We start from the raw sequence: 27,500 nt of genomic DNA, 5'->3' as shown, positions 1-27,500 counted from the left end.
GTGAGCCCACTGCATCACAGGCGTCACTGCATCGAAAGCTTATGCTACAGTAAATTGGTTAGTCTTTAAGGTGCTGTGCCGCAAGACTTTTTAAAAAATCCTGTCCAATGTAAGAACCATTGAGTTCTAGAACTGGAATGCACCTGCATCTAGTCCAACTCCCTGTCTTAAAGCAAGAACTTTCACACATACACATACACCCCAGCCAACATGCAGAATGTTTCCATTGCCCTCTTCCCTCTCGCAATATTGGAAATAGATTCAATGAACTCTTTGGGGGAGGAAGATATGGGTGGGACTCAGTTCTGCTGGGGTTCAGAGTGCTTTTGATTAGTTTGGCTGATGCATCAGCTGCTCCCTCTCCTGGTCTAGTCTGATCTAGCCACAGTGATCCATGCTTTAGTTACATCTAGACTGGGCTACTTGGGGCTCCCCTTGAAGAGTGTATGGAGGCTGTAGCTAGTGTAGAATGCTGAGGCTAAACTGCTGGTTGGAGCCAGTTACCACGATCATGTGACCCCTTTATAACAGCTGGCTTCCTGTCTGCTCTTGAGCCCAATACAAGAAGCATTGTTTTTGGTCATTAAAAGCCTACATGGCTTGGGACTAGGGTTGCCAGGTCCCTCCAGGCAACTGGCAGGAGATCTGGGGGGGGGGGACAGGTACAGGGGGCAGCGATTGGTGCATGATGACATTGCTTCTGGTGTGATGCAGAAGCAATAGCATTGCACCAGCTGGATGCTCTAGCACTTGTCCCCTAAACTCTATGGTTTTCATAGATTTTTGGGGAGAGTGATAGTGTGTTCCCCCAGTGCAATGCCAGCGCTTCTGCATTGTACCAGAAGTTACTTCATTGTGCACGTGTGCTGATCACTCCCCCCGCCCCGCTTTTGGCAGGCATGCTTCCTCCCATCAATCAGGTGAGTGTTGGCAGTTACTGGCAGGAATCAGCGGGCGATTACCCACTATTAGTGGTCACCTGGGAACCCTACTTAGGACCAGGATATCTGAAGGATGGTCCTCTCCTATACATTCCTGTCTGGAAGTTACAATTATAGGGATAGGCCCTTCTGATCATCCCGTCTATCAAAGAAGCTCGTTGGCATTTTCAGTGGCAGCCCCACAATTATAGAACAACCACCCCATAGGTATGTGCCTGGCCCCCTCACTTTTGACCTTTAGAAGGCAGCTGAAGACAGTTTTATTCATGATAGCATTTGATTAGTTGCAATTCTTTTGCCTACCATTGGGTTGCCAACTACAGGTGGGACCTGGAGATCTCCCGCTATTACAAATCGATCTCCAGACGACAGAGGTCAGTTCCCCTGGAGAAAATGGCTGCTTTGGAGGGCAGCCTCTGTGCCATTGTACCATGTTGAGGTCCTTCCCCTTCCCAAACCCTGACCTCCCCAGGCTTCACCCCCCCCCAAAAAAAAATCCCCAGCTATTAACCCACACAGAGCTGGCAATCCTAGCCTACCAGCAGTTTAAATAATTGGTTTTAAATTAGTAGTTTTTTAATGTATTTTATATATTTTATTGACTTTTGGTGTTGTTTACATTGTAAACTGCCTTGACCTCCTGTAAGGTAGAAAGGCGGCTGGGAAATGTTTTAAATAAATAAACAATAGACCTTCATTTACTCCAAGACATCAGACGATGAAGCTGACAGTGCCATGAAAATGTACTGGCACAATGTGTTGCTGTTTTTTAAATCTGTGCAGAGGAAGGCACTGGCAAAACCACCTCTGTTAAGTCTCTTGCCATGAAAACTGCAAAAGGGGATGCCATAAGTCGGCTGCGACTTGAAGGCACTTTACACACACACACACACACACACAGAGTGGACACAGACATTACCTCTGCAGTATCCATTACTTGTAATTTTAAACTGGAAAAACTCAAGAACACTCTTGCGTAGTTCTTTTCTTAACAACAACAACAAAAGAGCATAGGTTATTAGGAGTTACTTCTCTTTACAACCCATGGCTAGCAAGTCCCTGGATGCCCCTTTGAAGGTGTTTTTTGTTCTCTTTTCTGAACACTATAATTGCATGAAATATGAGAGATTTGCCTATTTTAAAAACCATCTCAGCTCTATAACACCTCATTATTTTTACATTTTTGATTTTGTCACCTCAGTGGTCTCAATGAGCTCTTGCCCTTTAGAGAGAGCAGAGTTTAATTTATTGTAAAAAAAATACATACAGGAACCCCTTCTCCCCCCCCCCTTCATACTGGAAATGCCATTTTCCCGAAACAAAGCTATTTTTTTCTTTAACATCTGTACTGCAAGCAGGAATTCAGCAAGTTAGAATTTTTCGGGTACTCCATTTTGCCTATTGCATTCCCATTGCTACACTGCTGTGAAAAGCATAGAAGCACTGTTAAAGGAAAACTTGGTGAGTGATCCTAATACAATAATCCTGCTGGAGCTGACCAAGAATTCCTCCCTTCTAAAGTCATATTTTCTGATTTTGGCCAGCCAGATGCATCTGGGTTGCTCACGAGCAGGACATTGAAGCAACAATCCCTTTAACTGTCATCCCTCCCAATCCTGATCTCAGAAGTTAAGCAAGAGTAACCCTGGCAAGTATTTGGATACTCCAAGGAATACCAGGGTCGTGATGCGGAGGCAGGCAATGGCAAACCACCCCTGAATGTCTCTTGCCTTAAAAACCCCACCAGGGGTTGCCATAAGTCAGATGCAGTATGACAGCAAAAATAATAATACTGCAGTTCAGAATCTGAAGGCACATTTAGCAATCATGGCTTTCACAGACATTTTAGCCCATTAATGTTGTCTAATCACCTTCAATTTGACCTCAAATTCTATTTCCTTCTTAGTTAGCAGCAGTTAAAATGCTAACAGTGTATATACGAGGAATTAGGAATGTTTTGTTTTCCCCAGTGTGCATCTTTTCACTTACCTGTACAGAATCACATTTAGCATTTTGATATCAATTCAACCAATTTGGAGAGCTCTCTTTAGAACACCTTGCAGTTTTCTTGGGTCTCTGCTTCATTATATACAATGGGCTACATTTTTTTTCCATCTGTAAGAGAGGAAAAGGAAAAGGTAAAATATTTGTCTCCTGCTGATCCCTTCTCCACTCTGTACAGAGCAATTAAAGAGGAAGAAGGGGTACATGCATCCTCTAGCATGTCTGGGGTGTGCCGAAAGGGCTGGTATACCACATATTCCTTAATTACTTTGAACCATTTTTTAATGCTCACAAATAGGGTAGCTGAAGGGTAAAATGTTGTGGGCCATTAATGATCAAACAATAAGAGTTATCAGCTTTTTTTTTTTTACTTGCCTTTGCTTCTGTGTTAAGAACAGCAGGTTCTGAAGTCATTAGCAAGTTAGTTATAATGTTCCATGTAAAGCTTCACCTACTAATTCCTGTATATCAAGAAAAAAATAGAAAAAATGAAAAAAGCCCTCTTACTTTTTCATGTTATACTTTTGGAATAAATGAAATTCTTCTTAAGACACAGTTTTTCTGTCTCAAACAGAGAAAATGTTTTATAGGATGATAGTTTGTTTTATTTTGGTGTTCCCCAAAATTTTGCCATTTTTCCACTGGAAAACTTGAAGTCCTCACGCTGTTTTCATGTTGTACATTTTGAGAAAGTAAAACCTTGCCTCAAGAAGCATTTCATTCACTCTAAAAGATAAAATATTTCATAAGAGACTTGTTGTTTTTTCAATGCTCCCTGAAATTTTCCAAATTTCCCTCCAGGCTCTTACATTTTTTTTTATCATGAGGTGGTTTAACACAGACACACACTCAGAGCACAGTATACTCCTATACACTAGCAGAGATCTGTATTTTATTTGCTTTTAGATAAGGCACAGTGTTTAATAAATTACTTCAGGCTATGAACACCTAACCGAGTATTCCCTTCCTGCTCTCCCCATCTTAGTAACCAGGCATGTTGGTAGGATTGCTAACTGCAGATTTGGAAAGATTATGGGGGTGAGCCTGGGAAGGGTGAGGGCTGGGAAAGGAGTAGGGTTGCCAGGTCCCTCTTTGCCACCGGCAGGAGGTTTTTGGGGCGGAGCCTGAGGAGGACAGGGTTTGGGGAGGGGAGGGACTTCAATGCCATAGAGTTCAACTGCCAAAGCGGCCATTTTTCTCCAGATGATCTGATCTCTCTTGGCTGGAGATCAGTTGAATTAGCAGATCTCCTGCTACTACCTGGCAGTTGGCAACCCTAGAGAGGAGAGACCTCAGCGAGGCATAATGCTGTATAATTCACCCTCCAAAACAGCCATTTTCTTCAAGGGAACCGATCTCTGTAGACTGGAGATCAGTTGTAATTCCAGGAGCTCTCCAGGCCCCACATGGAGGTTGGCAGGCATAATTGACTGGCTGCCTGACTGACCATAGTTGTTGTGTCCTTGTTAAGTTCCTTCTCATCAGACTGATCAGTACCGTTGTTGAAGTTCTGGACCCACTTCATGTAAGAATCAGATATAACCCCACAAATTAGGCAGCGGCTAGGGATGGAGCTGACAGATCCATAGTGTTAGGTGTAATCAAACAACCTTCTCACATCAGAATGTTGTAAACTGAGAGATGCCTAAACCAAAAGCAAGTAATTGTGTGGAGTGCCTGCTGAGACACAGCTGTGATGAGCTGAACATGGCAATACAGGGTGTAAAGCAAGATCAGCCCTGGGCTGGCTTTGATTAATTGTACTGCAATGACAGATTCTAAGGCAGGAGGCCTGCATAAATATTGCTCTCAAAGCAAGGTTCCTTGACAGAGGAAACACACACCTCCAGGTGTGCATAGCCAATGCAGCACAGTGCTCAGAATGTTAGTCTCCCCACACATTCATCTGTGAAGTTCCCTGGCTGACCTTAGACCAGTCATGGTCAGTCAAACTAACCTCCCTCACAGGGTGGTGTGAAGTGACATTGGTGGAGGGGAGAACTATGTATGCCTTGTAAAATTGTGGAAGTCCTTGCCCCAGGATGTGGTGATGGCTGCCAACTTGGAAGGCTTTAAGAGGGGAGTAGATATGTTCATGGAGAATAGGGTTATCCATGGCTACTAGTCAAAATGGATACGAATCATGATGCATACCTATTCTCCACTATATCAGAGGAGCATGCCTATTGTATTAAGGTGCTGTGGAACACAGGCAGGATGCTGCTGCAGTCGTCTTGTTTGTGGGCATCCTAGAGGCACCTTGTTGGCCACTGTGTGAACAGACTGCTGGACTTGATGGGCCTTGGTCTGATCCAGCATGGCTTTTCTTATGTTCTAAAGTACATCATCCCAAGAGCTTTAGAGGAAGGACACACACATATATATGTGCGTGTGTATGTGTGTGTGTGTACCTAGAAGTTACAGCACATATTTTCTCTTTATGTGTACATATGATAATAACACCAGTGCTTCATAGAGGAAAGAGTCAGAAGTAAACTGAGGACATACAGATGGTATATTTATGTGCCAGTTGGCAAACTGGAGCTACTGTTTTTTTTAAGAATTACAATTCTTGGGGTCATTTGCCCAGTAGCTTTTACAGGAGAAAAAGGCTTCTAATTAAAATAAATAAGAAATGGAAATGAAAACATACAAATATATGGTACATGAGATAATTCTATGATCCTATTCTATGATAGCAATGGTTATTCTAGACTGAAACCAAGGGCCAAAACAGGTATTAGAGACACCACAAATCATTATTATTCTGTAAAAGGTAAATTATGCATGCAACCACAGTTTGAGTCTGGATGTCATGTGGGAATGAAACAGTGGTTATCCTTCGAGTCTTGATCAATTTTTTTACATCAGAACCAAGCTTCGCACACAATCAATAGGATGAGGCCCCAGCATGGTATTGTGAGTGGCGGACTCTAGTCTGGAGATCCGGCTTTGATTCTCCGCCCCTCCATGTGAAGCCTGCTGGGTGAACTTGGGCCAGTCACAGTTCTCTCAGAACTCTCTCAGCCTCACCTACCTCACAAGGTGCCTGTTGTGGGGAGAGGAAGGGAAGGTGATTGTAATCCAATTTGAGACGCCTTAAAGATCGAGAAAATGGGTTATAAAAACCAACTCTTCTTCTTCTAAGTAATTGGACTAGGACCATTAAATATAGCCATTTCTGTTGATATGTGCTTCTGTCCTTTGTCCTCTAGTTCCCCCAGTGGTGGAGCCTGTTTCCCTGGATATCCGGCAAGCCTTGGGCCGCCGTGTCACCTTTCGCTGCACCATGCTTAAGGGGAGTCCTATGAAAGTGGCTACGGCTGTCTGGAGAATCAATGGAAGTCTGCTGACTGTGCCTCCTGTAGAGCAACAGGAACACTCTGAATATAAGGTGGACAATGTGAGCCGGGAGACTAGTGGCAACTATGAATGTAGCATCTCCAATGACGTTGGAGTGGCAACCTGCCTCTTCCAGGTATCTGGTAAGTCCCACAGATAGCATCCTCCTGGATTTCTACTTAGTAGATTTCCGTGAATGAAATTGGTTGGAGAAATGGAAGTTGTGCTGGCATAATTGAAACCAGTGGAGCTTGTAGGAAGCGTCTTCATACAAACAACTTCCATGTGATTTCATAAGCAATGGAGAGTCTGTTGCAGAATGAATGCAGTCCCAGGTATTTTTAATCATGTGCTTTATAGTCCAGCCCACCCTGGTATTCAGGACCAACAAAAGACACTACTGAATAATGACACTTCAGGCAAGCTGGTATTTGATTTACATTACTAGCTAGATTAATTTCTCAATTTGTTTTGTCCCCAAATGGGACTATGCATTCATTCAAACATTCTAGAGAATAGTATTTTGTTATTTTCTAAAAAAAGAAAGAAAAATACATTTATTGACTGTACTTTTGCTGATTCCTTGCTTGTTGCTTATTATATGATGGGGAGACACTGAAGCACAAGGAGCTATGAAGAAATCTGAACTCTGAAAATTTTGGAACAAAACTGGGCACCAATTTTCTACAGTAGGATGAGATCTCTGCTAAAATTGCCAGCAAAAGTGGTCACTTAATTGTTTTAGTGGTTTCTAAGGGCACAACCACATGGTGGCTTTGAAAGGGAGGGCCTGTGGCTCAGTGGTAGAGCATTTGCTTGTCATGCAGAAGGTCCCAGGTTCAATCCGTGGCATCTCCAGTTAAGGGGACTAGGCAGGTAGGTGATGTGAAAGACCTCTGCCTGAGACCCTGGAGAGCCACCGTCTGTCTGAGTAGACAATACTGACTTTGATGGACCAAGGGTCTGATTCAGTATAAGGCAGCTTCATGTGTTCAAGGAGTGAAATGATATACCTTCACTGTATCTCCTGTCCAGCGTTCCTCACTTCTTTGAGACTTCATCTTGTTCTGATCCACACTTGTCTCAGCTAGTCCATTTTGAAGGCAGCAGTGGTGCATGGGAGACCAGAACAGACTGTCATGCAACAAGCTCACCCCAGGGAGACAGATACCTTGTTTACTTCCCCATTTCAGCACATATGCCCAACTGAGAGAGTAAGCAATTGCCTTAAAGTGAATGGGCTGAAATCTTGATTTTGCCTTCTGTGGTCTACTGAAATTGTTCTTGCTTTGTCTTTATGTGATTCTATTCATGGCAATAGATTTGGATAGTTGTTCTTCTGAGAACTCTCAGATCTATTTTTTCTGTCCTTCTGCCCAGCATCACATCTTTTAACTAACAAAGTCAATATTATCTACTCAGACTGGCAGTGGCTCTCCAGAGTCTCAGGTAGAGGTCTATTCACATCACCTACTTGTCTAGTCCCTTGAACTGGAGATGCTGGGGACTGAACCTGGGACCTTCTGCATGCCAAGCAGATGCTCTACCACTGAGCCACAGCCCCTCCCCAAATCCAGCCAACATCCATTTTAGCATATTACTCCACATATACAGAAGTATTAGCATATGTGGGTTGAGCAGGGGTAGCTCAGCAACCATTTGTTTCTTCCTTCCTGTTGGGAAAATGCTCCATGGGTGACTTAAATCTCCAGGAAGAAGGTAAAGGAGCTAACGTAGTTGATTATTAAATCACAGGACATGGAATCCTCCATTTTGGGAATGAATTTTTTTTAAAAAAAATTGATATTATGCAAGACAATGATTCTAATCTGTTCTGATTTTATTTCTGAATCTGTTATGAAATTTGACTTCACAGTCAATACAAGTTGAATAAGCAACAATTAGTCTCCAAGGTGGCTCTTACACACAAATGTAAGTCGATAAAAATAATAAGAAAAAAGGGGCTCGGAAATAAACATCAATATTACCATTCTGAGTTAATAAAAATAAACATTGAATCATTCCCATTTAATTATAGCTGAAAAGAATGGCTGTGCCAGTAATTGGAGTGGGATGAAATGGAATGGAAAAAATAGGGGCACTTTGGGAATGAGGAATGGCATTGTTTTTGGGCTCCTGCCAGTTGTGTGGTTGCTCCAGGTTTTGGTCTGTCAAGTCTTAGCAAACAAGAGATGTGTGTAACAAAAGAAATCTGTGTGCTGAGCAGTGGGGTTGATTTGATGAAATAGTTCACTACAAAGGCAGACCATAGAATTGATCTTAATCTAGCAACAGTCTTCAGTCAATTCGTTTCAAACCATCATTTCTTCAGATCTCAAGGCAGTAAATAAGTACTGTTTTTTGGCTTCTCATGTATGAGGTGATTAATGTTCATGCTGCCTATGTTATTGAAGGCTGATGCTTCAGACCACAGTTACGTACTGTAACTGAATTTACTCCCTGATGTTTTCAACAGAATTTTCAGGATGCCTCTCAATCCCCAGCCCCTGCCCACCTCTCCGTCACACTCCTTCTCAACCAATCAAAGTTCATTCTGCAGCACTCCCTTCTGCAACTTGTGTTGCTGTCGTCTCTGGCTCATTCTCAAGCTTTGTTTCAGACCTGGGGGCCTGCCTTACCTTCTTCCTCTCTGACATCCCACACGTGTACCTTCCTTCTTGGCAATTTCAGTATTCGTGTTGATAGACACCCCCGCCCCCGACCCAAATACTTCCCATCTCTTTCCCTCACCTCCCCTAATCTCCACCATCGGACTTCAGTCTGCTGGTCCTCCATAATAAATGGTGGGCCGCTTTGTGAAACAGGATGCTGGACCAGATGGACCACTGGTCTGATCCTGCAGGGCTCGTCTTATGGTGCATGGTGTAGTGGTTAAGGGTGGTGGTTTGGAGTAGTGGACTCTAATCTGGAGAACCAGGTTTGATTCCCTACTCCTCCACATGAGCGGCAGATGCTAATCTGGTGAACTGGGTTGGTTTCCCCAATCCTACACATGAAGCCAGCTGGGTGAACTTGGGCTAATCAAAGCTCTCTTAGAGCTCTTGCAGCCCCACCTATCTCACAGGGTGTCTATTGTGGGGAGGGGAAGGGAAGGTGATTGTAAGCCAGTTTGATTCTTCCTTAAGTGGTAGAGAAAGTCGGCATATAAAAACCAACTCTTCTTTATGTTCTTAATTATTTATTTTAGCTTTCATGGACTAGGTGAAGTAGGCTTAGTCAATAAAAGCGTATTCTAGAGTAAAAATCATTAGTAAGCTTTTAAGGCTTCACAAGACCCTTATTTGTTTTTGCCACCACAGTCTAATGCAACTACCCCTCAGGATTTTGTCACCTTTAAGCTTTTTGTACCACACTCTGCCTTTAGGGTTATTATGTCCCTCTTTGCCACCGGTGGGAGGTTTTTGAGATGAAGCCTGAGGAGGGCAGGGTTTGGGGAGGGGACGGACTTCAATGCCATAGAGTCTAGTTGCCAAAGCGGCCATTTTTCTTACCTCTACTAACAACTTAGTCTTTGCATGTTCTGCCTTCAACTCATCCCTGTCCTTGAGATGTTGGTCTCAGTCTCCTTACGAAGTTTCTGTCCTGCTTATGCTAGGGTTCCCAACTTTCAGGTGGGGCCTGGAGGGGTCCTACTATTACAGCTGCTCTCCAGACAATAGAGATCATTTCCGCTGGAGAAAATGGCTCATTTGGAGGGTGGGCGCTATGGCATTGTACACTGCTATGTTCCCTTCCCATGCTCAGTCTCTAAAATCTCCAGGTATTTCCGAACCCAGAACTGGCAACCCCAGCTTATCCCCAGCCCTGACAACAGGTCACTTGGACATGTTGTGACCCTATCCCAAACGCATTATGCCAAGATTGAACTTTTCACCTTTCTTCCCAAGCCTTCCTCTCCTACTGTTCTTGCCATATCCATCAACAGTAACCTTGCTGAACTGGCACAAAGCCTTGGATTTTTCTTTGATTCATGTCTTTTGCTCACACTCCCTCTAGTCAGGCCATTGCCCCATCCCATTGCTTCTTTCTTTACAGTACTGCAAAAATGTGACCCATCCTCTTTACCCTCTTGGGGAGGGAAGGGACCTGCAGGGTATAAATGCAAAAGCAGTCATTTTCTCCAGGGGAACTGATCGCTGCTGTCTGGAGATCAGTAGTAATTCTGGAAGATCTCCAAGCTGCACCTGGAGGCTGGTAATCCTACAAATGGAATACTTTTATTTATTTAGTGCATTTTAATCCCTCCCTTCCTCCAGAAAGCTCAAGGAAGCCCCATTCCTCCATTTTATCCTCACAAAGCCCCCCTTTCAGATTGCTCCATTTTTTGTTTCTAAAATGCCTTTTTATGCAGCAATTGGGTTTTTTTTGTGGGGGGGATCTCACGGTAAGCTCTTACGGTAAGCTCTACAAAGTAAGCCAATTACAAAGCAGCATTTAAAGGGTGGGGGCTTGATTTGAGCTTGGAAATTGCTGGTGCATAGATTCCCAACAGGAAAGTGTGAGTCCAGCGAGCAACGAACCTCAGGTAAAACTCCCATGCATAAATGACCAATGACTGGCCGATTGTCAGCCACAAGTTGGATTTGAACCTGGATTTCCTAGATCTCAGGAAATCCTGAGATCACTCTAACCACTGTTGGCTCTCTTTATTATACCCAGCCCATTTCTACACACCTAGTTTAAATTCAATGGAGGTTTTTTTTTTTGAGGGGGGTGTATTTTACGTGGGTAGTGAGAAAGCTGGACAATGAAGAAAGCTGACAGGAAGAAAGTAGACTCCTTTGAAATGTGGTGTTGGAGGAGAGGGTTATGGATACCATGGATTGCCAAAAAGACAAATCAGTGGGTTATAGATCAAATCAAGCCTGAACTGACCCTAGAAGCTAAAATGACTTAACTGAGGCTATCGTATTTTGGTCACATTATGAGAAGACAAGAGTCACTGGAAAAGACGGTCATGCTAGGAAAAGTTGAGGGCAGCAGGAAAAGAGGGAGACCCAACAAGAGATGGATTGACTCAATAAAGGAAGCCAAACCCTCAGTTTGCAAGACCTGGGCAAGGCTGTCAAAGATAGGACATTTTGAAGGGCTTTTGATTCATAAGGTCGCCATGAGTGGGAAGTGACTTGACGGCACTTAACATACACACACAGTGAGAAAGGTAACTGGCTACTGACATTGCAGAGACTGTCTCATCTTTTTAAACCATCTAGTTTCTCCATGCATTTTATCTGTGTTCCTTGTCAGTAGTTGCCTCCTTATTTTTTCCTTCCTTGATGTTTCTTTCCCCCAGTTGATGTCAGAATTTTCTGTGGGGTGTCTTAATTGCTTTGGGATAAATTTTTGTGTTACAAAGGAAGCTTTTAACCTGAGATCAGCAGCATGTCCCAAGAGAGGCAAGTGTTTTCAAGGCAAGGTCACTACCCTTTCAATATGAATATACTAACAAAGCAGTCCTTTAGCATTACGGTTACAAGTAGGAGAGAGATCAAGGTAAGTTCAGCTCTAGATCTAAAGACATGCCCATCGCGAGATGCTTTGTGTCCTGGGGTGTTGCAGTGTTAGGGTCACTGGGCTTTCTGTGCTGTTTCTCCCAAAGGTTGAATGATGGATAAAAACTAGGGTTGCCAACCTCCAGGTACTAGCTGGAGAGCTGCTATTACAACTGATCTCCAGCCGATAGAGATCAGTTCACCTGGAGAAAATGGCCGCTTTGGCAATTGGACTCTATGGCATTGAAGTCCCTCCCCTCCCCAAACCCCACCCTCCTCAAGCTCCACCCCCAAAACCTTCTGCCTGCGCCATAGGGTGACCTGGCAACCCTAATAAAGGCAATATATGGGCTGTAAATGGATGCAATGCAAGTGAACGGCTACACAGTATGATAGCTATCTGTGACCTTTATACTCTGTACTGTGCGAACTGATGACATGAATTTTTTGGCTCTCCCAATAATTTCCCTCTTCATTTTTTTCTCTCTCCCTTTCTCAGCTAAAGCTTATAACCCAGAATTTTATTATGACACCCCTAACCCCATCAGGAAGCAATCGAAGAATTACTCCTATATCTTGCAGTGGACACAAAAGGACCCTGATGCTGTCGATCCCGTCCTGAGTTACAGGCTGGATCTCCAGCAGGTAAGACCAAGCAGCTCCTCTATCAACTTAAGCACCAAAGCCCAGCTATTGAATGAGGAGTTTACGATGGTTAAAGCTAGAATGTTTGATACGCTGTTTAAGCTGAGGTTACATTATCCTCCCCTTGGAGACTAGGGGCTGCTGAGTGCCAAACAGCTGGAAAGGAGGGCATGGCCCTTCTTTCCTGATTAGCACAGCGGAAAAGCCAGTCTTGTGGCTTGGCCTTCATTTTAAAGCCTGATGCTGTAAACAGTTGAGAACTACGAAAGCCTGCTGCCTTCCCTTTGAATTTTCACGCTCAGCCTTTTGAAAGGAGCCACAACAGAACAAAAGCTCGTAGTCATTAGTAGGGATTGTAGCCTTTACAGGCCAACCATTCAATTAAGTGGAATTTCAGCCTCTGCACTTCGAACAAATATGGATCGTAAGTTGGAGGGCTCGCCAGGCTGGAGCTGCAGGGGGAGATCGTTGTCTGTTTGTATTGCACAAAGACCTCATGAAGTTGTCATCTTAATAGTGGGATTCTGAAGCAGCAAAGTGTGGGATATAAGGACTATTGAACATGACATGGAACTATGAAGAATACAATGGAAATGGTAGATCAGGACCTAGAGAGACAAATGCTCTGTTCAGCAAAAGTGTGTGTTTTGTAAGCATGGAATTGTTAATATGACTTAGAATCAAGAGCCCTAAAGATCTCTGCTTTAATTCTTGTGTTTCAGTTAGAGCTGTCGATTCGGTTCCATCCGAACTGAAAAACAGCCGAATTTTCCCCGATTCGGCAGTTTCCAGTTCAAATAGAGTCGAAGTCAAAAAAGGCGGGAAAATGACATATCAAATTTGCCAAGTTCAGGCGGATGCCGAATAAATTCGTATAAATTCAGCATCCCTGAATCGGCATTCTCCCACGGCACCTTCCTGAAAAGAAACAAACAGCGAGCGAGCTGTCTTCTGGAAGGCAAGCAAACTTGCCTTTCAGGAGAGACAACCGTTACCAAACACCAGTGGCCAATAGGTGGCCAAGCTGGGTCTTCTTCTGGCCAATCAGAGAAGGGATTCTCCCGTTTGAACCTCTCTGAATTGGCCAGGAGAAGAGAAGAAATACTCGCTGGCTGCCATGAGTCTTGCTGCTGCTGTGCTGCTGATCCTGAGCTGAGCTGACCTGCTGCTAGAATCGTATTGGATTATTCCCAGTCCCTGCTCCTGATGCAAGAGAAGACATCCATAGCTTGACCCATTTTGGGGGTTTTCTCTATAACTTTTTTCCTGTGTGTGTGTGGGGGGGGAAGCAGATTCTGTGGGGGGGAAAGCAGATTCTGTGGGGGGGGGAAGCCAAAGGGTGGTGGGTTTACCTGTTCTTCTGGGGGGTGGGCTTGCTTGCCTCTGTGTGGGTCTACTTTCTGCTGTTTTCACCAGTTGCCAACTTCGTCTGTCGTTAACTGTGGGTCAGTGAGTCTCTCTCTGGCTGGCTCCTATTGTTTCCAATGGGCTGTGCAGCCACTCCTGTTGTTTCTAATGGGCTAGCCTGTCATTTGTTTTAGTACATCCAATGTCAGTGAGTCTCTCTCTGTCTGGCCCGTTCTTCTGCTGGGGGGGGGCTTGATTGCCTCTGTGGAGTGTGATTTGGGGGGGTTTCCTGTCCTGGGGGGAGCTTGATCTCCTCTTTGCGAGTGTGATTGTTGCTGTAGAAGATTTGAATCCAGCAGCATGAAATATACCAATACTGAAGATATGCAATTTGCGCAGGTCGCACTTACGCTGGTAGCCTTATAAGATGCACTTTGGCTGTGCTGAAATGAAAAGATACATTACCCATGCTAGTTACGCTGTTTACTTATGCTTTGAGCATTGTTGGATGCACTTTCGGTGTAGTTACATTGGCTCTTAGAAGCTATGGACTGGCTTCTACTGTGTGTGTGGGGGGGAAGCCAAAGGGGGGGGTGACCTGTCCTGGGGGGGGGCTTGATCTCCTCTTTGCGAGTGTGATTGTTGCTGTTGAAGATTTGAATCTAGCAGCATGAAATCTATCAATACTGAAGTTACGCAATTTGCGCAGGTCGCACTTACGCTAGTAGCCTTATAAGATGCACTTTGGCTGTGCTGAAATGAAAAGATACATTACCCATGCTAGTTACTCTGTTTACTTATGCTTTGAGCGTTGTTGGATGCACTTTCGGTGTAGTTACATTGGCTCTTAGAAGCTTTGGACTGGCTTCTACTGTGTGTGTGGGGGAAGCCAAAGGGGGGGGTGACCTGTCCTGGTGGGGGGGGCTTGATCTCCTCTTTGCGAGTGTGATTGTTGCTGTGGAAGATTTGAATCTAGCAGCATGAAATCTATCAATACTGAAGTTATGCAATTTGCGCAGGTCGCACTTACGCTAGTAGCCTTATAAGATGCACTTTGGCTGTGCTGAAATGAAAAGATACGTTACCCATGCTAGTTACACTGTTTACTTACGCTTTGAGCGTTGTTGGATGCACTTTTGTCATACTTACATTGGCTCTTAGAAGCCACGGACTGGCTTCTACTGTGTGTGTGGGGGAGCGGGGGAGCCAAAGGGGGGGGTGACCTGTCCTGGTGGGTGGGGGATTGATCTCCTCTTTGCGAGTGTGATTGTTGCTGGAAGATTTGAATCCAGCAGCATGAAATCTATCGATACTGAAGTTACGCAATTTGCGCAGGTCGCACTTACGCAAGTAGCCTTATAAGATGGACTTTGGCTGTGTTCAAATGAAAAGATACGTTACCCATGCTAGTTACGCTGTTTACTTACACTTTAAGCATTGTTGGATGCACTTTCGTCGTAGTTACATCGGCTCTTAGAAGCCACGGACTGGCTTCTACTGTGTGTGGGGGGGGAAGCCAAAGGGGGGGGTGACCTGTCCTGGTGGGGGGGCTTGATCTCCTCTTTGCAAGTGTGATTGTTGCTGTTTTCACTGATTGCTGCCTTCGCCTGGAGGTCCATGTGGGTCGGCGAGTCTTTCTCTGGCTGCCCCAGAAACAATGGGAGGTTTTGCCTTGGATTTGCCACTCCCTAGATGCACACTTCCCCCATCCAAATTTCCAAATCTCAACAATAAGCCCCCTCAGAGTTTTGAGAATTCAGATGTGGGAAATGTGCATCTAGAGAGCGGCAAATCCAAGGCAAAACCTCCTATGCATAAATAGCCAATGAGAAACAATGGGAGGTTTTGCCTTGGATTTGCCGCTCTCTAGATGCACATTAAGGATTGCTGGCTCCCATTCATTCCAATGGGCGGATGGGGGACCCCTTCTAGACCCCATAACTCGGAACCCCCTGACCCAATCTGCACCAAACATGGGGGTTCTTGCAAGTAGGGTCCCTCCAAGCTACCCTGAAAGTTTGGGACCTCTACCTCCAAAAATGTTCCCCTCCAGAGCCACGGAAAGCAGCGAATGTGCTTTAAATGGCTTTATTCGGCCAAATTTATTTGGGAACACCGAATTTCAAGCCAAATTCCACAAATCCGAATAGGGGGAGTTCAGACTTTGGCATTTCCCAAATAAAAATGGGCCAAATTTTGCCGAATCCGAATTTTACCAATTTTTTCCCCAACAGCCTTAGTTTCAGCTGATGCAGAGTTCTTGGATGGTTAGCCAGTTGTTGGGTATAAAGCCATTGAGATTAATTTGGTTTAAATCTAAAAAAAATGGGCTGTGGGATTGTACAGTGGGATTTGTACATTGCTTGTAAACCGGATTTTGCATTTACAGCAAAAGCATTCTGGTCACCTCTTGTGACTTGAAGCCAGAGTGAAAAGAGCAAGATTTCCCAATGGTCAGAAGCTTATCCCAACAGAGTTAAAGCAATTGATGCCTCCCCGTACTACTTACCCATGCACAATTCTTGAGAGTCCTTGAGAGAGAGAAATTGAACACTAATTGTGGAGGGCTTAGTGTTGCCAACACCTGGTTGGGAAATTTCTAGAGATTTGGGGGTAGACCCTGGAGAGGGCAGGGTTTGGGAAGGAGTGGGACCTTAGCAAAGTATAATGCCATAGAGTCCACCCTCCAAAGAAACTTTTATCCAGGGGAACTGATCTCTGTCATCTGGAGACTAGTTGTAATGCCAGGAGATCTCCAGGCCCCACCTGGAGGATGGCAACACTAAAGGGGTAGCATCCACGAGAAATGGTAGCCGGAACTGGGGTACCAAGAGCCACTAGAAGCAGCAGGGGCAGTGCACAATATGATGGCCCCAGGGGTCCAAGTCAAGATGTGGGGTTGGTCCGCTCTCCAATTTCATTGTGTTTACTGTGCAAGTGGCACAAATCCGCTTGCAGGCTTCAAGACCCTGTAAGCCTTCTCGAGCCATTTCGATTGTTGTTTTACTTTATTAGGGATGATGCCCGCTTCACTACACAGACAAGGATGAGGGGTTTAAGGCTGGCGCTTTTAATGGAGTTAGAGTGTGGAGTGACAGGTTAGGCTGGTGCCTGAAAGCAAAAGATTATTTACTTTATATACAAAGCAGAGTAATTTCAAAAGATCCGAGCGCCTCCGTTCTCAGAGTCATGCAGAATGCCATCCTTGGCGTCTCTCTTTGTAACGGCTCACTCTCCCAGGTGTAGCGTCTGTCTGTATATTCGTTTCTCAAACAGCGCAGAGCACATCATCAGTACTTAACAAATAATAACCCATTTTTACCAGTACGGTACACAGGAGAGCCTCTTATAATGAATATGCTTCATCAGGAAGCACCTTCACTATATGCGGAGATGCGCCGGTGCAATTTCCATCTAACAGTGCGCTAACTTAAAAGAAGATTGTATTCTCAGAAGGGCAGCTTGGACTATTATTTGGATTCCAGACTCTGGGCAGATGGACTTGATTCTCTTGGTGAACAGGAGCCTCTCTCTCTCTCTCTCTCTCTCGTTCTCTCTCTCTTATTCTCGTTCTCTCGCTCTCGCTGACTCTCTTTCTCACCTTTTAGTGAGCCACCTTTTGGTGCTATCCAAGAGAGATGCTACGGAGAATTTAAGTACAGCGCCCACTCTTTTTCTGCAGATATGCCAGATATTGGAGTGTAATAAATCTGCAGCTAATAATAGAACAAAACCTTCAACCATACCTATTTTTTTTGCGTGCAATCACATCTTTTTCTTGCTCTCGTGCCCAGGGTTTTACCGCACTTTTCAGAATTTCAAAGATTTGGGAGTAAGTTTTGGTATTTCTTTAGCTCCTAAGGAAGGGACTGGTCTTGTTACTTGTTCTGTATACCACCACAAGGAACTACTATTTGTAGGCAATATAAAATAATTAGTTGTTGGCACATGATCCAGTCCATGGTCTTCATGCTGGTCCATCTCTTGCAGGAAAGTGGCCTTTTTCCTGAACTCAAGTCATTTGGTGCATTCATTCTCTAGTCTTTGGTGTGGAAGCTCATGTTTTCCATGGCCTTTAAAAAAGTAAACAGCCAAAAAAGAACGTTGCTGTCTTCCCCGGAGTGTAAGACTACTTTCCATCCAATACGTAGAAGCAGAAAATTGTCAAAATGCAGGAGTCATGGGGAGCAGATCCACTCAGAAGTAACTCTTGTGTAATTCAGTGGGGTTTACTCTCAGGAAAGTATCCTTGGGATTGCAGCGTCTGTTGCCTGTGGCTTAACATGAAAGAAATTTCCTAACAAAAGCTGAAAGTAAAGAATAGACAGAAGAAGCAGCTCTGGCCATAGGAACGGGAGCTGCTCCAGAAAAACAAACCTGTCAGGGTGAACCAGTAGGGGGGGCGGGGAGTCAAGCCAAGATTGATTCGTAAATCACTACGGATGCTGGAGAGGCTTCAACTTAACTTTGCCAGTTACCGTGAGACTTTGGCAGCAGTAAAAGTCTGGCTTCCCACTGGATTATTATATAGTAGTTGAAGCAGTGAGTTAGGAAAATAAGAAAAAAGCAAGAGTCCAGTAGCGCCTTAAAGACTAACAAATTTTTAGGCAGGGTAGGAGTTTTTATGAGCCACAGTTCACTAGATAAGAAAGGAATGGTTCCATTTGTATAGTGGTAGTAATAGTACTGTATTAATTTCTAGACCAGGTTTGAGCAGAAGGTAGGCCCATTGGCCAATGGCTTTTAGACCACTTTACATAAGCTAGTTTCTATGGATTCTTGTAGGGAATGCTGGACTAGTTGAACCAGGGACGGGTTCTGCAAGGCCTTTCTTAATTACCTACACATACTCAAGGTCATTTAACAAAGATTCGTTACACCTTAGGAGAGTCTGAGTATGACTTGCAAATTTAAAACCTGCTGGTGGACTATGGGCATTTGAAGAAAGAAGAAATGATGACTCAAGGTTGATGTCAGCCTACCATTAGGGTAGACCAGAAGTCAAAACAAAAGGATCCATTATGTGTCATTGAGCCCTTTCTCCTGATAGTAATGAATCCTTCCCTCCTGGCTGTTTGCCTTTTACCTGTATCAAGATAGAGGCTTTATTTTGCCAGTGCCTATACAACCTGGCCTGATCTTAGTTGGTTCATCAATACATTCTTCCATGGTGCATGTCCACCTGTTCATTGTCAGACTGAAAATAGCACAAGGCACTGTGGAAATATCCTGGATCTCAGAACATCCCGTTTCCTGTCATTCATGTTTCCGGATTAATGCTCCACCTCCCTGGTGTCTTCATGAGAAAGTCCATTAAAGTGGTACTAACTTAACCTTGATTAGTTTGCAGAAATGTTGTGTCACATCTAAATTATGGCCAGCTGTGATATTATTAAATTAAAATATCAGCTGTAATTAATGGGGTTTAGCATACGGTTTGCTGGGAGATATAATCGGAGGAAGGAATAAAAAAGGACTCTGCTGGAGCCTAGTCAGATTTGATACCCAGCCATCACCTATTATATAACCTGTATCTTTGTAATGGGTAAGCTTCTTTGCCATCCACCCCATGCCAGTGAGCATGCTCAGTAGTATACCAGCAGTGGCACAGACCAAGGTGCCCTGCTTGCCTAGATGACTGTATAAAAGATGCCTACAGTGGGCCAGGCTCAGAGAATGTAATGGATTTATGATCTGTTAGAGTTTTAAATATCTCCTGGTGGGAAAGCTGTGAAAATGTATCCTTTCTGGTTTGCTTCTTGGGATCCAAAAAGGGTTGCACTTGCACCCTGGACATCAACCATTCAAATGCAAATATCTGGTGTTGCCCTGCCGTAAGTGTGTGCTTTTCACAGGGTGGGCCAATAAGATGTAAGATGTTGCAGCCTAAGCACCATGCAGACAAATTATAATTTTCTTGTTGTTTCCCATACTGTGTACTTTGATGGAGCCACACTTGTTCCTAACAGGAACATCAAATCCCTCTCTGCCCATATTTAGATAGCGATATCGTCGAGGGGAAGGATGTCCAAAATTATCATTGATGTCCAGATGAATCAACCTCTAGTGTTGAATTCTGCTTGGCAGAACAAAAGAAAGGGTGAGATGCAGGATGACAGGAAATATTCTAATTGTGTTTAATTCTGTGCTGGTGAATCCTTTCTGTCCCTAATGGATCACCTTTAGGTTCCTCTGCAACTTGACCTTAGAGCAGATCTCTCATCATGAGCTAGCATACAACAAAGCCAAAATAGAGCTCCTATTGAACCCTTTTCGGTTTCTAATTGAACCCTTTTCGGTTTCTAAAATACCACTGTCTTTCATGTTGCAGAGGTTGGTAACCATGGACCTTTAAATCCCTTTTTCTAATAAGGTAGCACAAAGTCTCTTTTTGATCTTCACTTTTGCCTACCTTCTGAGTGCCTCTCTTCTGGTAGAATACAGGAGCGTTTGCAAATACAACTGGGAGAAACATAGACTGCCCTGAAGGCTTCTGCTGAATAATCTTTAGCTTGAAAAAATACTTTCATGAGAACGTCTGGATGTGTAAATGACTCACATGCATATTTTGGAATGGGAACTCTTCTCGCAGCAACTTGAGTAGCTTCAAAACACTACCCAGGAAAGGCAGGGCATCGTATTAAAAATCTTCACTCCTTTTGCTGCTGTTGTGATGGTGGAACATTTTTCCACCAAGCAGTCATGGCTCCTTCATTCATCCATTCTCAACATATGAAACTGCCTTATACTGAACCAGACCCTTGGTCCATCAAAGTCAATATTGCCTACTCAGACTGGCAGTGGCTCTCCAGGGTCTCAGGCAGAGGTCTTTCACATCACCTACTTGCCTAGCCCTTTAACTGGAGATGCCGGGGATTGAACCTGGGACCTTCTGCATGCAAAGCAGATGCTCTACCTCTGAGCCACGGCTCCTCCCTCTCAGTATTGGGATAAGCCTACGCCAGTTTGAATCTAACACAAGATGACTATTGGTCACTAGACTGACATTTTGGACCTAAGAGAGAACCCTTATTGGAGGGCAAATGACAGTTATAAACATAGGTTCAGATATCAAGATGTTACCCAAACATCTTTCAGTAGCCAAAGTCCAGGACCAGGGCCAGATTTAGGGTTGATGAGGCCCTAAGCCATTGAAGGTAATGGGGCTCTTTATATGTCCAGCTGTCCTTTGTCAACAACAAATTGTCGCTGTTTTTTGTGTTGAATATATGCTATATGGTAATTTATGGACCTAATAGGTGCACATAATAAAATATGTATTTTATCAAAGTAATTGTTGAACTGAAATACAATTAAGAAGAAGTATATTAATAGTGTAATAATTATTATTTCCTTTAAAAAAATTTGGGGGGCCCAAAAGAGTGGGGCCCTAAGCTATAGCTTGTTTAGCTTATACGTAAATCCGGCACAGTCCAGGACAGGAGTTTTTGGTCAGCAAGTCCCACTAACAAGACAAGATTCCAGGCACAGCGTATGTACCTGGGCCAAAGCTCAGGACCATGCAATGAGCAAAGACAATGCTAGAATAAAGGATCTAAGCTTTATGCTCAAAGACCTGCGCTGGCTTGATCCTAGTTAGCCAATCAAATGTATGGTCAATGATGTCACTTGACCAACGAAACCTGTTGCTGGCCATGTGACCTAGGGGATCAGAGGAATTTGCCAATGTGACCGGACCCTCTGCAGCTGCACCAAACCCCCTCAACAAAGCCTCACTCCGGCCAGATGAGCTCAGGCATAATTAGAAGGGATGCACATTCTCAGCTCCCTTGTTCTTGGAGCTGATCACACTCCTTGCTGTGAACTGCACCTGGTTCTCATCCCCTTATCTAAGTTTCTGCAAGTCAACAATTTGCTGAGTTTCTGTAAGGAAACTTCCATTTTGACTAGGCCTCCAGCCTGAACCAACATTTGAATAGAACAAGAAACTGCATTAAGAGACCAGTTTCTTGACACTAGGCTCAAGGGCTATCCTGTGCCAATCATCATGGCCTCCACCTCTGGCCAGATGCAAGCAGAACAACCTGTGCAAGGATGCCAGCATTGCCGCCGGGGCTGTTTGCTCCTGGGCATTTTGGTGTTCCAATCCCCCTGGTCCTTGGACATATTGTGTTCTCTGCTCCCACTTTATTGGTTTGCTGTTTGTAGCTGGTGAATTACACTGCAGTGCTAAACAGAGCTGTAACGTTCTACGCCCATTGACTTTAAAGGACTTAGAAAATTATAACTGTGCTTAGGACTGCATTGCTAACTATTTATCTTTTAGTTGGCACAGCTACTTCAAACCCAGAATGTAGATTTTGCATTTTTGGTTGAAAGTAATACCACACTTAGGGCCAGCCTTGATAGCTAGAGGCAAAAGATACCGTTCAGTTTGTTTGAATAACTTGAGATGCCTTATGCATTACGCCCTACCTAAATGGTAGAGAGTGAACCTTCTTCAACCAGATGCTGGATTTGGTATTGATTCAGAGGAAAGGACACTCTTCATCGAAGAACCGCCAAAACACCTACAGCATCCTACTTTGTTTTTCATTGAGACATCTTAGTCCAATGCTGATGAGGCTTCTTAGCTTATGAGAGCTTATAACTTACAGGCACTGGGCTTTCTGCCAGTCGATAATTCCAGGGATATTTGTGGATGTTCCCTTAGCATGGAAAGACACTTGGCAGGTTCTTCAAGCACTTGGTGATTCTAAGCCGCCAGCTCAAACCAAACCTTGCTTGAAAACAGCTTCTTTAAAAACGGGGGGGGGGAGCTTTTAAGGTGTTTTGTCTTTCTCTCGAGTTATGTCGTGCCTTCCTGAAGATGTAATCAGAAGTACAACGGAAAGCTCTTTGATATTTTCAAGCAGAATGCATCCTGACGGAAGGGTCACAGCTGAGCTGGTGGTTACGGTTACAGGGGACAGGGTAGAGTCGCTGTACGGTTAATGAGCTGGAACCCATCTGTAACCCAAGGCTGTGGCAGGAAAAGGCAGTAGAAGGTATTCATGCGGAAGGGATGCTTAATCTATGCTCCGGCCCTTGAGGAAGCCTGAAGCAGTTATTTGCTTCTTGGATTCTCCTGCACAGATTCAAAGCTGTGCCGCTGCCAGGTATACGCATCCCTGCTGTGCCTCCCAAGTTGGAACCAACATCGTTTTTACTTAATAAGTTATCCCTCAGATCCACACCAGGCTGTAGCACAAACGGAATGGCTCCCCTTTTATTAAAATGAGAGAAGTCTCTGTTCCGAGCCCGCTCGCTGAACCAGATTGTCACTTCAGATTAATTCCTACCAGAAGACCCGGTGTGTCTTTAATGAGAGAAATGCTAGAGTGACTGGGGGAGTTGGAGGTGAGTGAGCGATCTGCTTTGTTTTGCCATTTCTGTCCCCTTCGTATTTGATAAACATCCCCTGCTGTCTACAAAACGGCTGGATTCTGGTGCCGGCTGCTGCTGGCCTCATCAGCCCGCCAAGCTGGCATTAATGAGGCCTGAGGCAGTGGGGAACCTGGCTGGCCACATTGAGAGGTGACAGGTAATGGAGCTGTTGGGACTTGTACGGTGGGGAAAGGAGGGCGTTAGCAAGGATTTACTGGTGATAATTAGAGCTCTTTTGATGGCCACCGAAACACACCAAGGAGATTTATTCTTTTATGTGGGGCAAGGTTTCATAGGTACAGTAGGAAAGTATGTTAAGCCAGTATACAAAGTGACATTAGTAGGTGCAGTACTTGTTTTCTAATTGTGCATACGAATTGCTGCTGTCTACTATATTGGTGCCTCATAGTCATTTACCTGGAAGCTAGATATATATCTAGGGTTGCCAGCTCTGAGTTGGGAAATACCTGGAGATTTGGGGGAGGGGTGGATCCTGAGGAGGGCAGGGTTTGGGGAGGGGAGGGACTTCAATGCCATAGAGTCCAATTGCCAAAGCTGCCATTTTCTCCAGGGGGACTGACCTCTGTCACCCGGAGATCACCTGGAGGCTGGCAACCCTATATATATATATCACTGGTACAATTCTGCCTGTCCATTTTGATAGCTGGATCCCAGAGCTTTGAGATGAAGCCCTTTTTATTTCAAAATTCCAAAGATGTTAATATTTTGAAAGCAAGGTATCTTCTGAATCAGGCAGTAAACAGATATAATTGTGTGCCACACCAGTGTGAAAATATGACTCAAAGGTTGGAGGAGAAAACATTTTGAAGTTAACATTCAGGGGATTCTTGGAGGCATGCCGCTATAACTCACAACAGAGGCTTTTCACATTGGTTTGTGCACCCCCTATCTCTGATAGAATACTCCCTTTAAATTAGCATATTTTACTTAGTTGAACCATGTATCACAAAAGCACCAGGCAAGCCACACACTGACGTTGTGCGTATGCTGTTGGGTGCCCTTTTGCTCCCCAGGTAGCTTCTGCTCCATGATGTCAGTTTTTCCTCTATCTTTGGTCTAAGCAGGCTCATTTCATAGCATATGTAAATTGTAGTTATTCCGGAGGGCATTTTTTAATAAAGGGAATGGTGTTTTAGTTTTAATGTCTGTGAAATTTTCTAGATCGTGTTTTTTGGGGGGCAGACTGTAAACAAAGAAAATAAATAAATTTGGCTTCACTGCCAATTAAACTGAGAGGTCAGAGGTCCCCGACCTTTTTCACCCAGTGGGCACATTTGGAATTCTGACACAGGGTGGTGGGCACCCTCACAAAAAGACTGCTGAAGGAGGTGGAGGCAGCCACACTGAGAAAGCCCAAGTGCAGGGGAGAAGAGGAATATATTTTTAAAAAACACACTGGGGAAAAGGTGTGAGAGAGAATAAAACAAACACGGTGGCAGTAGCTGCTTCTGAAACAGTGTTATTCTAATCTGCACAGCTAATTGGATCTCCAGTGGTGTCAGAAGCCCTGTTGGGCAAGAGCCCCACCTGACTTTACCCACTTTTAAAAAACATTTGAGAAGGTGTCTGTGGGTACTATGGTGCCTACAGATACCACATTGGGGACCCCTGTGCTAGGATCCTGCAACAAAGCTAAACTGAAAGGAGTAATACTTTTCTTCAGGGCTGTAATGTGAAGGCCAGGCAAGTGAGGCATCTGCCTCAGGCGCATAAAGCTGAGGGGTGCAGAAAAAAATACAAAGTAGGCGTCTACTATCCCAAGCCACCGTTCCATTAGGAAAGGGCACATTCTGTCAATTCAAACTGAACCAACCAAGTAAGGGGCAGCTGGTCTATTAGGGGGAAAGAGGGCGTGCCCCATGAAGCCCAGCTCCTTGCTGCTCTTTCAGGGTAAAAGTAAAGTAAAACAAATCCCTTACTGAACTCAAAAAGAGAATTTGAGGAGTGGATTGCTCTTCAAGGAGCAGAAAACCAGCCAGAAAAGCAGTTGGGCCTTTGGATGACCAAAGAATAAAGGGATTGCTAAAGGAAGATGGGGAGACCACAGAGAGCTCAATGAATTCTTTTCATATATATGTTCACTGTGGAAAGTGCAGGGGCATGTACCTAGGACACAGCCACTGTATGCAGTAAGGGTGTCTGAAGAATGGACTCAAACTGAGGTGATGAGTGATGAACTTGTAGACCTACTGGAGTAATTAAAAACCAATAAGTCTCCAGGTCCTGATGGCATACACCCAAGAATTCAAATGTGAGATTGTAGACCTATTGATGTGTATACATAACTTATCACTAAAATCAGCCGCTGTACCAGATGACTGGAGAGCAGTAAATGTTACACTGATTTTATAAAGGGGCACAGAGGGGAACAAGACCTGGTAAACATCATATGCCTGATGGCATACACCCAAGAATTCTTAGGGAACTCAAATGTGAGATTGTAGACCTATTAATGTGTATACACAACTTATCATTGAAATCAGCCACTGTACCAGATGACTGGAGAGCAGTAAATGTTACACTGATTTTATAAAGGGGCACAGAGAGGAACAAGGAAAAAGACCTGGTAGACATCATATATTTGGACTTTCAAAAGATTTTTGACAAGGTACCTCACCAAAGACTCATGAGTAAGCTAAGCAGTCATGGGGTAAGAGGATGGGCCTACTTATGGATTAAAAATTGTTTAAACAGCTGGAAGCAAGGAGTAGGAATCAATGAACAGTTCTCACAATGGAGGGAAGTAAGCAGTGGGGTCCCACAAGGATCAGTATTGGGGCTGTGCCAGGAGGTGAATTAGGAGAAAGCCTTGCCCTCTATGTCTTGTTGTTGGCCCTGTGGTTGGTCACTGTGTAAGACAGTATGCTAGTCTAGATGGGCCACTGGTCTGCTCTTAACTTACTGCCAATCCAGATCTTGCTGGCTATCAGCTCTCTCATTAATCAAACTTAGTCTTCTTGGACCTCAGCTAAATTCCTCACTACAGTGAGGCTAGAGGCTTTCCTTAGGGCTGTTGGAAAAAAAATCAATTCGAATTCGGCTGAATTCGGCCCATTTTTATTCGGGAAGTGCCGAATTCTGAACTCCTCCTATTTGGATTCAGGGAATTCGGCTTGAAATTCAGTGTTTGCGAATAAATTCGGCCATTTAAAGCCATTAAAAACACATTTGCACCTTTCTGCGGCTCTGGGGAAGGCATTTTTGGAGGTAGAGGTCCCATATTTTCAGGGTAGCTTGGAGGGACCCTACTTGCAAGAACCCCCAGGTTTGGTGAAGCTTGGGTCAGAGGGTTCCGAGTTATGGGGTCTGGAAGGGGTCCCCCCATCCACCCATTAGAATGAATGGGAGCCGGCAATCCTTAATGTGCATCTAGAGAGCGGCAAATCCAAGGCAAAACCTCCCATTGTTTCTCATTGGCTATTTATGCATGGGAAGTTTTGCTTTGGATTTGCTGCTCTCTAGATGCACATTTTCCCCATCTGAATTCTCAAAACTCTGCAGGGGGGCTTATTGTTGAGATTTGGAAATTTGGATGGGGGAAATGTGCATCTAGAGAGCGGCAAGTCCAAGAAAAAACCTCCCATTGTTGCGGACTGATAAAAGGGGGCATTGTTTACAATTCGCTCCACTTTACCTTGGGAGCAAAGCCCCACTGTGGCTCTTACTTCCGAGTAAGCAGGCTGGAGGATCAGGACTGCCCGCCCTTTCCTCTACATTTTGCTTCCTCCTGTCATCGCTTCCTCAGCCCCGGGGCACCCAAAAACAATGAAGATGGGGGGGTTGAGGGAGGAGACAACGTGGCTGAGCTGTCACTGTCAGGGGAAAGGAGAAATCCTCAGCAGGGACACCCATGGGGGGCCGGGGAAGGGGGGAATAAGCAGGATGCTGCATTGTATGGCACACGACACCTCTGGAGCATACACACATGCAGCCCACTACAATCAACCCCCCCAAGACAATCAACCCCCCAAGACAATCAGCCCCCCCCCCCGCAACAAGAAGACGCAAATTCCAAACGAAGGAACAATGGGGCAGCCAGAGAGAGAGAGAGACTCACCGACCCACACTGACCTCCAGGCAAAGGTGGCAACCAGTGAAAACAGCAAAAAAACTAGCACAGAGGCAATCAACCCCCCCAGCAGAACAGCCCCCCCTTTGGCTTCCCCCCCACACACACACACAGAATCTCCCACACACACACACACACAACAAAAAAAGTTATAGAGAAAAGCCCCAAAATGGGTCAAACTGTGGATGTCTTCTCTTCCAGCAGAAGCAGGGGTCAGGAGGAGTAATCCAA

The 27,500-nt window shown here is 44.5% G+C and overlaps 1 protein-coding gene across 4 annotated transcripts in view; it reads left to right on the top strand.

Annotated features, from left to right (window-relative positions):
* Positions 1-27,500, top strand: part of MDGA1 (MAM domain containing glycosylphosphatidylinositol anchor 1) — a 324,727-nt gene that overhangs the window by 191,089 nt on the left and 106,138 nt on the right. For all 4 annotated transcript variants that reach the window (XM_056853572.1, XM_056853571.1, XM_056853573.1 and 1 more), the window contains exons 9-10: positions 6,161-6,430; positions 12,300-12,445. In XM_056853572.1, the coding sequence (XP_056709550.1) occupies positions 6,161-6,430; positions 12,300-12,445 (416 nt within the window). The remainder of the gene's footprint in view (positions 1-6,160; positions 6,431-12,299; positions 12,446-27,500) is intronic.

The sequence above is a fragment of the Euleptes europaea genome, chromosome 7 (genome assembly GCF_029931775.1).
Source record: "Euleptes europaea isolate rEulEur1 chromosome 7, rEulEur1.hap1, whole genome shotgun sequence".
Lineage (NCBI taxonomy): Eukaryota > Metazoa > Chordata > Lepidosauria > Squamata > Sphaerodactylidae > Euleptes > Euleptes europaea.
Note: the sequence above shows the minus strand (reverse complement) of the source record. Positions and strands in the feature narration are given on the sequence as shown.